The sequence below is a fragment of the Oratosquilla oratoria genome, chromosome 15 (assembly GCF_046742065.1).
Source record: "Oratosquilla oratoria isolate Oo_2021 chromosome 15, ASM4674206v1, whole genome shotgun sequence".
NCBI classification, from domain to species: domain Eukaryota; kingdom Metazoa; phylum Arthropoda; class Malacostraca; order Stomatopoda; family Squillidae; genus Oratosquilla; species Oratosquilla oratoria.
The window spans coordinates 17,124,153-17,134,152 of record NC_134791.1 but is presented as its reverse complement, the minus strand read 5'-3'; the positions used below and the strand labels follow the sequence as shown (position 1 = coordinate 17,134,152).

At 43.9% G+C, this 10,000-nt stretch overlaps 1 protein-coding gene across 7 annotated transcripts in view; it reads right to left on the bottom strand.

Annotated features, from left to right (window-relative positions):
• The window catches only part of Myo61F (unconventional myosin 61F), a 201,243-nt gene that overhangs the window by 114,120 nt on the left and 77,123 nt on the right, over nt 1-10,000 (bottom strand). Inside the window, exon 2 of one of the 7 annotated variants that reach the window (XM_076198621.1) lies at nt 7,922-7,994. The exons of 4 other annotated variants lie outside the window; for them this stretch is intronic. Coding sequence is in view for 1 of the 3 variants with exons in the window: in XM_076198619.1 (XP_076054734.1) it covers nt 5,125-5,142 (18 nt within the window). In the remaining 2 variants the exon portion in view is untranslated. Of the gene's footprint in view, nt 1-5,124; nt 5,280-7,899; nt 7,995-10,000 lie in introns of those variants that run through there. 2 more of the 7 variants (XM_076198622.1, XM_076198619.1) reach the window with 2 other exon arrangements.

Genomic DNA, 10,000 nt, shown 5'->3' with positions numbered 1-10,000 from the left:
ATTTGCCTCAGATGCAAAAAGCAACAAGAGGAGGGAGAAGGGAAGGGGGAAAGAGGAAGAGGAAGGGGAGAGAGGGGGGGGAGGGAGGGAGAGAGAGGGGAGATAAAACAGGAGTCTTGGGGCAGGGGGAGAAAGGGGAGATAAGAAGAAGAGGGTGAGAGAAAAGGAGATAGGACGAGACTTAGTTTTGAGAATTTTTTGAGAATTTTTTTGAGATTTTTTTTAGATTATTATTTTCTTAAGAATGTGGTAGTCGTTCATGTATATATTTTCTGTCTGTCGTCAAGCGATTTAATTAACGTGAAACAAAGTTTTTGTACTCGATTCTGGCTAAGAGTAGTTGTATTGCTGGTAAACTATCCAGCGCTTCTTTCCTTTAGGGACAAAGTCCTCAAAGGTTTTAGGTCGAAGAAGAAAAAAATAATCGACGGGAAGATGAGGACACAAGAAGGGAAGAGGGGAAGGAGAGGAGGAGAACGAGGAGGAGGAGGAGGAGAAGAAGGAAGAGGAGGAAGAGAACGTGGAGGAGGAGGGGAGGAGGAGGAGGAGGAGAAGAAGAAGGAAGAGTTGGAGGAAGACGAAGAGGATCATGAGGTCACTGGTCACTTCAGTCTGGCTTAATTCCTAAAACAGAAGATTTGATCTAATATAGGAGAATCCCGGTTACAACATTTTCTTTGTGCGCTGCAGCTAAGAGTCACTTGATACCCGCGACAAAGAGCAAAGAGAAGAAAGAAGAAATGTCGCTCTTTATTATACACGCAAAGAGCAGATCACAGTGTTAACTCTACACGCCCAGAATTTATCAGAATTGATCAAATTATGGTAAACATGGCAAACCCCCCCCCCAAAAAAAAATTGTGTGTGTGTGTGTGTGTGTGTGTGTGTGTGATTCACCACCATGGTCTTGGACCACGTGTTGGACTCGTGATCGACAGCTATTTCCCCTCCCGGATGAGAGCTCAGGGCTCATATATGACCGATCTATGGGTAATGATGTGACCTTATACGCACACACACACACCCAACTCCCCGCCCACGAGAGTTGGAGTAACGACTCGCAGCGCAGCGATACTAAAATTATTTCAGCCCTGGGCGGGATTCGAACCCGAACCGCCGCAGTGGTAGCCGGGAACTCTACCAACTGTGCCACGGGTTGTATTTGTGTGTGTGTGTGTGTGTGTGTGTGTGTGTGTGTGTGTATAAAGGGCACATCTTCACACCCAAGCCCTGGCTACTCCCTTCACACACTTTATTCTGGCTTGCGGCAAGCGATTTCATTCACCACAGAAAGGGGAGGGGGAGAGGAGGGGGTCGTCCCTACAAAGGGGTCAACCCTCAACAGATTCCTCTCTCTCTCTCTCTCTCTCTCTCTCCCTCTCTCTCATACACACACACACACACACACTATATATATATATATATATATATATATATATAAAAATATATATATATATATATATATATATGATATATTGAATCTTTAGATCTGCCAAGGGATTCGAACCCTGACCTGTGCGTGCATAATCACGGTGCCAAGACGCTTCCAACTGAGCCATATACGATGCTACAAAAGGACTGTACATATATATATATATATATATACAGATAATAGATAGATATATAGACGATAGGTTAATAGATAAATAATAGATAATAACAATAATAATAATAATAAATAATAAGTTAAAAGATAATAAAAATAGAAAGATGCATTTAAAAGCACATTGCAAGGACACCAGCCTCTTGTCTTTCCTCCGAGGAAAAAAAAATCCCAAGATTAGATAATGTGAGCCGATAGGAGTAGCGACAACAAGCGGCGCTGGTGACGATGATGAGGATGATAAGGGAGTCTGCCTGGAATGGTGTGACACGGCACACCAGCCTCGCTAGTGTGGAGGGGTCAGGGAGGGTGTGTGTGGAGGGTGGAGGAGCCGAGGAGGAGTGTGGAGGGATGTGGACAGGACAGTTGAGTAATGGAGGGGTGTGGAAGGATGTGGAGGTGTGTGGAGGAGTCAGTGGTGTCAGGGAGGGGTCATGGTGGGATGTGGAGGGGTCATGGAGGAATATGGAGGGGTCATGGTGGGATGTGGAGTGGTCATGGAGGTATATGGAGGGGTCACTGATACATATGAGGGGGGCCATGGAGGAATGTGGAGGGGTCATGGAAGTATATGGAGCAGTCACGGAGGCATGTGGAGGGGTCATGGAGGAATGTGGAGGGATCATCAATGCAAATGAGGGGGTCATTGAAGAACGTGAAGTGGTCATGGATGAATGTGGAGGGGTCATGGAGGAATGTGGAGGGGTCATGGAGGTATATGGAGGGGGTCATGGAGGAATGTGGAGGGGTCATGAAAGAATATGGAGGTATATGGAGTGGTCATGGATGAATGTGGAGGGGTCATGGATGAATGTGGAGTGGTCATGGATGAATGTGGAGGGGTCATGGATGCATATAAAGGGGTCATTGAAGAATGTGGAGGGGTCATGGAGGTATATGAAGGGGTCATGGAAACATATGGAGGGATCATGGAGGAATGTGGAGGGGTCATGGAGGTATGTGGAGGGGTCGTGGAGGAATGTGGAGGGGTCATGGAGGAATGCGAAGGGGTCATAGAGGTATATGAGCGGGTCATTGAAGAATGTGGAGGGGTCCTTGAGAAATGTGGAGGGGTAATGGAGGAATGTGGAGGTGTCCTTAGGAATATGGAGGGGTCATGGAGGTATATGGAGTGGTCATAGATGCATATGGAGTGGTCATGGAGGAATGTGGAGGGGTCGTGGAGGTATATGTAGTGGTCATAGAGGAATGTGGAGGGGTCATGGAAGAATGTGGAGGGATCATGGAGGCGTGCCCAAGGGCAATTATCGCGGCACACTTAAATGATTTTGTTCTGTCTTGTAACAAACTATTTTATCCATCACATGGGCTATAAACTCCTTTTTAACCCACTGCAGAATCACCGCTCTAACCCTTGGGTGCCGGAGCAACCTGTGTGTCTCACTTGAACCGCTGCCCCGTGAGCCGGCAATCGGTCACTAAATAAGGACAATAATAAAAGTCGCCTATGGTCGAAGAAGGCCGGAACTATTCTCCTGCCAAAGGCCTTTACTAAGGAGCTTTCGGACTAGATGTAACTCGATTTCGGGCGATAACGTGGCCTTCCTTCGCGGCCTTATCGCTGATAAGATTAAGATTTGTTACTCAATTTTGGCACCGTTTCTCCAACCACAACAGTGTTGTTATCAAATGACATCGTTTAACTTTGTTCCATTTTATAATTAAAAAAGTAAATAAAAGAATAAATGAATTTATTTGTAAATAAAAAAATAATCAAATGATATCGTTTAACTTTGTTCCATTTTCTAATAAAAATATGTAAACGAATAAATCAAATCATATACGAATAAAAAATAATGGTTTGACCTGGTTCCATTTTCCAATAAAAATAAATAAATAAACGAATAAATTAATTCATTTATAAATAAAAAACAATCAAGACATATTTTGACATCGTTCAATTTTCTAAATAAAATAAATAAATAAACGAATAAATTAATTCATTGATAAACAAAAATAATCAAGTGACATCGTTTGACTTGTTTTCCGAACATTTTCTAATTAGAATAAACGAATAAATTAATTAATTTATAAATAAAAAATAGTCGAATGATATCGTTTCACTTGGTTCCATTTTCTATTTAAAATAAATAAACAAATGAATAAATTAATTAATTCATAAATAGAAATAAATACATTAATAATTAGATAAAATATTATTTCATCTAAGTAGTATTATCAAGTGATGTCGTTTGACTTTGTTCCATTTTCTAATTAAAATAGATAAATAAATGAATAAATTAATTCATTCATATATAAAGAATTAATACATTAAAAGACAAATAAAATATTATCTAATCTAAGTATTGTAAATACAGAACATTTCATATTTGTTTTTTAAATAAAAGTAACGAGTGTTCGGAGATGTAAACAAGGTTATATACACACACACACAGACACACACACACACACACACACTTCATGAAAAGTGTTAATCTATCTAAAGTACTTCTTTATCACACACTAGACCATCAGAGAAATAAATAAATAAATAGATGAATAAATAAATAGATAAAGACTGGTGTAATCATATATTGCATAAAGTCTTATATAATCAATACAATATTTCGTAACACCTCTACGGCCAAGAGTCACGCGGTTGGATGTGTGGATGGACCCGACGGTGTTGGACAAGCTACCCCGGTTGATGGGGGAAAATTCACGAAATTTAGTGTGCGTGTGAGTGTGTGTATATATATATATATATATATATATATATATATATATATATATATATACACTGCGCCACTGTCAAGGAGATTGTCTGATATATACATATATATATACACTGTATATATCACAGAAAATGGGGTTTCGAGACATCAAAGAAAATGGAATTACACCTTTGCCATTTGTGTACGGATAGCCGGGGCAAGTGGCTTTAAGCGGTGATTGTAGGGCTCCTTGGGTGAATTAACATTACCTTGACGAATATCGCAATAGATAAATAAATAAATAAATGAATAAATAAGATAAAAATAAAATAATAATAATAAATAATAATATCAATAATAAATAAATAAAATATAATTAAAAATAAAACAAATGAATGATTATAAATGTTATTTTTTTCTATTCAAATCTTGTATTTGATTTTTTAATAATTTCGCTTCTTTCGACACTGTTTAAACTCAAAATATAATTTCGTATATTTCTATTATTAATAAATTCGTGTTTGGGTCAGCATGACTGAATAATATCGTCTGCCGATAGCCGGAATAAAAAAAATCCACTTGCTACATTTAACCCTCTTGAAAGAAGATTAACCTACATCCACTTAAACCCCTTATCGTGGCCAAAGAGGATTAAGAAGAAAGTCAACTATTTCTTATCTAAACCACACCGACTTAACGTCAACCGAAGAAGCCACCACCTTTGCCCTAAGTACACGGGCAGCCAAGACAACCTACAACCCCTGTAGGACTCGAACCCGGGTTATTAAAACACGAGACGAGGACCCCACGCCAGGAGGCGCTGAGGGGCGGAACATGGGTAATTACCTGCTGGAGGACGACCATCTTGTCAGGTGGTTCTTCTGGGGGCACAGGTGAGGGCCGCCGCGTCCCCTGGGCAACTGACGAAGGCGACGGCGAAGAACCTGGGGCCAGGTCGCCCTCGTTATCGGAAAGATATCTTATCGAGACGTTCCTTCCCGGCCATCGGGAGCCGTGGCCGGCGAATCTGCCCGACGAGATAAAACGCCCGAAGAAATCGAAGTAAAAGATGCGTGGGTCTGGGCCGTAGGGGAGATAAAACACCCGAAGAAGTCGAAGTCACAGTCCTAATATATTGATGCGTGGGTCTGGGCCGTAGGGGAGATAAAACACCCGAAGATGTGGAAGTCACAGAGATATATTGATGCGTGGGTCTGGGCCGTAGGGGAGATAAAACACCCAAAGAGGTGGAACTCACAGGAAAGACAGTCCTAATATATTTATGTGTGGGTCTGGGCCGTAGGGGAGATAAAACACCCGAAGAGGTTTAAGCCACAGTCCTAATATATCGATGCGTGGGGGTGGGCCGTAGGGGTGTTATCATACTACCCCCCCCCCCAACACCAACATTTAGGACACCTGTCGGTCGCTGTGCGCCATCTGTTGCCATTTATGCAAACTAATTCTAGAAATAGTGATATATTAGGACGGGATCGATCTTTGAACACTTTTAGACCGTGGTCAGGTACTCAACCTACTACTCCACCACGAGGAGGTAATGTAATGATGAAGGTGGAGTTGGAGGTTGACCTACAAGTGGAGGAGGAAGAGGAAGGTGGAGGAGAGCCTAGAGATGGAGTTGACAAGAGTTGAAGTGGAGGTATTCACGGAGTTGGAGGAGATGGAGGTGAACACAAAGTAGGAGGACGAAGAGGAGGAGGAGGAGTAGAACCTTGACCAGAGGGCGTGTCGAGCGTCTCTGCCCTATGGTCGCACGGCGCCTTCGGGCTGTGACTGAGTTGTACAATAAGAGTATGTTTATATATATATATATATATATATATATATATATATATATATATATATATATATATATATATATATATTAGTGCATTGTGGTTGTTAAAATATACCTCTAGTCACTGGAACCCATTCAGCGTTGTACATATATATATATATATATATATATATATATATATATATATATATATATATATATATATGATGATGATGATGATGATGATGATATGGTTTAACGTCACAAACTCCCTTCTATTGGAAGGCTAGGACGGTGCCCCTTACAGAGGACTTTGTAGCGTGGAATTTAATGAACCATGTCCTTGGTTCAATTTCGCCGGTGGCAGGATTCGAACCGCCATCCCCTCGACCTTCGCCGCATGTAACGACGCTTTAACTGGCTCAGCCAGCATCTCTCTCTCTTACACATAGAGACCTGTGGGCCTGAGAGGGACTTCGTGGTTAATCCTCAAAAATCCTGGAGGAGGAACCTGCTCGAGGTTAATCTCGAATGTCGCCCTCGACGAAGTGGACAAATACCCTGAGGGCGTCTCCCCACTCGAGCTTCGAGACACAGAGACAACGAGCGGCCGGCCGGCTAAGAGGCTGGGATGAGAACCGGACGGAAAAGCCGGCCGGCCGGCAAAGACAGTGAGCGGAAGATATGCGGCTGACACAGAGGGAGGGACAAGACGACGAGACAGAGGAAATATAGGGAACGGCCGGGCGGCTAAGAGGCCGGGAGGACAACCGGTCGGAAAAGCCGGCCGGACGGAGCAGACAGCGAATCAACGGAATATATGGAATGACCGGCCGGCCGGCCGGCACAGAGGGAGAGACAAAACAACGGGACGGAATAACCGGCCGGCCGACAAAAAGGGCGTAACGAGACGGCCGGCCGGCCGAGGAAGAACAGAATTGCCGGCCGAGCGGAAAAAAGTCGAAGCAAAATGGCCGGCAAGGGTCTACCTCAGCTAAATAAAATCGTGTTTTGGTAACAAACAGGAGAACCAAACAAAAATATTTGGTCTTTCGAAGGAAAAGAAAAAAGAAAAAATATATATATATATCCACTACATCACTACATCCATCATGGAGACCCTAAAGACCCGAGTTTCAAGTCGACGGCGATTTATTACAAAACTGAGAAAAAGTCTCAAAGGATCTTAATTAATGTTTGGGAAAGGCGAAGACCCTACGCCAGGAGGCGCTGAGTAGCTGCGGCCGGAGCCATCACCTTTGCCCTATGTGCTTTGGGGGACTCCTGGAGCAGGTGATAAACAGTCACAGCTGGGAATCGGAGAGGAGTGCGGGATTCGAACCCACGATCAAGCAAACGCAAGACCAGCAAGTACAAGTAATTAGATATTTTAATTTCCCAAACAGAACGGACCTAACAGTCCGACGGAATCCGACGTCAAAATCCTTTGCTGCTCCATGGTCTTTGGATCACGTGTTGGACTCGTAATCGACAGCTATTTCCCTCCAGGAAGAGAGCTCAGAGCTCATATATATGACCTATCTATGGGCACTGCTGTGACCTTACACGCACACGCACACACACACCCAACTCCCCGCCCACGAGAGTTGGAGTAACGACTCGCATCGCAGCGATACTAAAGTTATTTCAGCCTTGGGCGGGATTCGAACCCGGACCGCCGTGTGTGTGTGTGTATAGTTGTGTAACGTCGGTGCGACGAGGATATTGGGTTCAATCACACTGTTACTCAAGTAACAGTACTATCTTCGCACACGTGAGTATGGTAAAGGCTACCCTCTGGAGAGGGAAAAAAAAGAGAGAGGGAGTGCAGGATTCGAACTCACGGCCACTCCTGTAGATGCTAACCTCGACGATGACGCTGTCAAGGCGTGTCGCAGGTTCGTCCCTGCCGAGGGGTGCAGTTCCCTCTCAGACTCACCTTCAAAAAGAAAAAGAAATAAAATGTAAAAAATAATAATAATAAATATAAATAAATAATAAAATAGAATTAAAAAATAAAAATGTAAAAACAAATAAAAAAATAAATAAATAAATAAAATCTTGTTTGTGACGTCACACAGTTACGTCATCATCACCCGGAACCATTATATAGTGGTCCGGACTAACGAGCAAGCCGGAAGTGTGTACATACGTACGTACACACACACACACACACACACACACACACACGTACACACACACACACAACTCGTGGCACGGTTGGTAGAGTTCCCGGCTGCCACTATGGAGGTCCGGGTTCAAATCCTGTCCATGGCTGAAACAATATCAGTATCGCTGCGCTGCGAGCCGTTACTCCAATTCTTGTGGAAGGGGTAGTTGTGTGTGTGTGTGTGTGTGTGTGTGTGTGTGTGTGTGTGTGTGTGTGTGTGTGTGTGTGTGTGTGTGAAATAGCTGCCGATCACGAGTCAAACACGTGATCCAAAGACCATGGTGAATCACACACGCACATTCCCATTTCATCTCGTTCAGTCGTCATCAGTCACGTTCCTAATCATCTAATCTTATTAGACGCTGTTGACATTAACTGACACAAACTAGAAATAAATTGATAAATAAAAATAAATGAAAAATAAAGTAATAAATTAATTAATATAAATGGTCCAAAATATAAACAACGAATAAATAAATGCAGATAGACACCTTAAGACATGACAACTTTGTGATGTGGAGTGAGTGGATGGTGGAAGGGAGTGGAAGAGTGGATTGAAAATGTGGAGGCAATGGAAGGGGATCGGTTCTGGTGCTTGGTCGTTTCTGGGGAAAAGGAATCTGGTGGAGAGTTTTACATCTGGTGTATAGGCTGTAACTGGTGTGGATTTTTATATCTGGTGTATAGGCTATAACTGGTAGAGAATTTTATACCTGGTGTATTTGCTGTAACTGGTGTGGATTTTTACATCTGGTGTATGGGCTTAAAATGGTGGATAGTTTTATATCTGGTGTATAGGCTGTAACTGGTGGGAATTTTTATATCTGGTGTATAAGCTGTAACTGGTGTAGATAGAGAATGGAATCTGGTGCATTGGGAGTTCCTGGTGGACACCTCCAATCTCCTCACAAATCTCTTGCTTATGAAATTCTGTTCTTAGCTTTGCAGTTGATCGTCACTTTACTGAATAGAATCACCTGACGACAGCAGATTACTGGGGGGGGAATCTACTCCTGTACCCCTGGGGGAGTGTCTACGGACTCCCCCCAACCCCCAAACAATCCCCCCAGGGGGGGAGATAGAGGGGGGAATAGTCAAAACAAATAATTCTGAAAAGAAAGAGGAAGAAAGGAAGAGGAAGAGGAGGGAGGAAGGAAGGAAAGTGGGGAAGAGAGAAGAGGGGGAGACGATCCTACCCGACCCCCCCAAACCCAGCCTGACAACGAAACCTTAGACACAATCAAGGCGGAATGTACAATACCATAACAAGACAAGTGTTGGGACGGGGGGGGGGGAAGGAGACAAGGGGGGGGATAGTCGTGGGGTGGAGCACAAGGGAGTGGGGAGCAAAGGGTCACCTGGGGTGGAGTCCTGGGGGACATCTAAGAGAGGGAGTGGAGAGGAGAGAAGGAGGGGAAAGGGACAATTGGGGGGAATATGGTGAAGGAGGGGGGATACTTGGGTCCTCTCATAAGGAATGGTCTTAACCTCGCCCCCTCCTCCTCCTCCTTCCCTTCCTCACCCTCCCACCTTCTCCTCCTCCCTCCCTTCCTCACCCTTCCACCTGCTCCTCCTCCCTCCCTTCCTCACCCACTTCCTCCTCCTCACTCTCCCTCCCTCCCCTCCTCCTCCCTCCCTCCAACCTCCTCCTCCCTCCCTCCCTGTCCCTCCATAGGCAAGCAAAGCGGGCAACCTCACACTTGAAGCATTGGCGTTACACCTGCAAAGTATCACGTGTCACGGTGTACGTGACGTCACATGACATGTGACGTCTC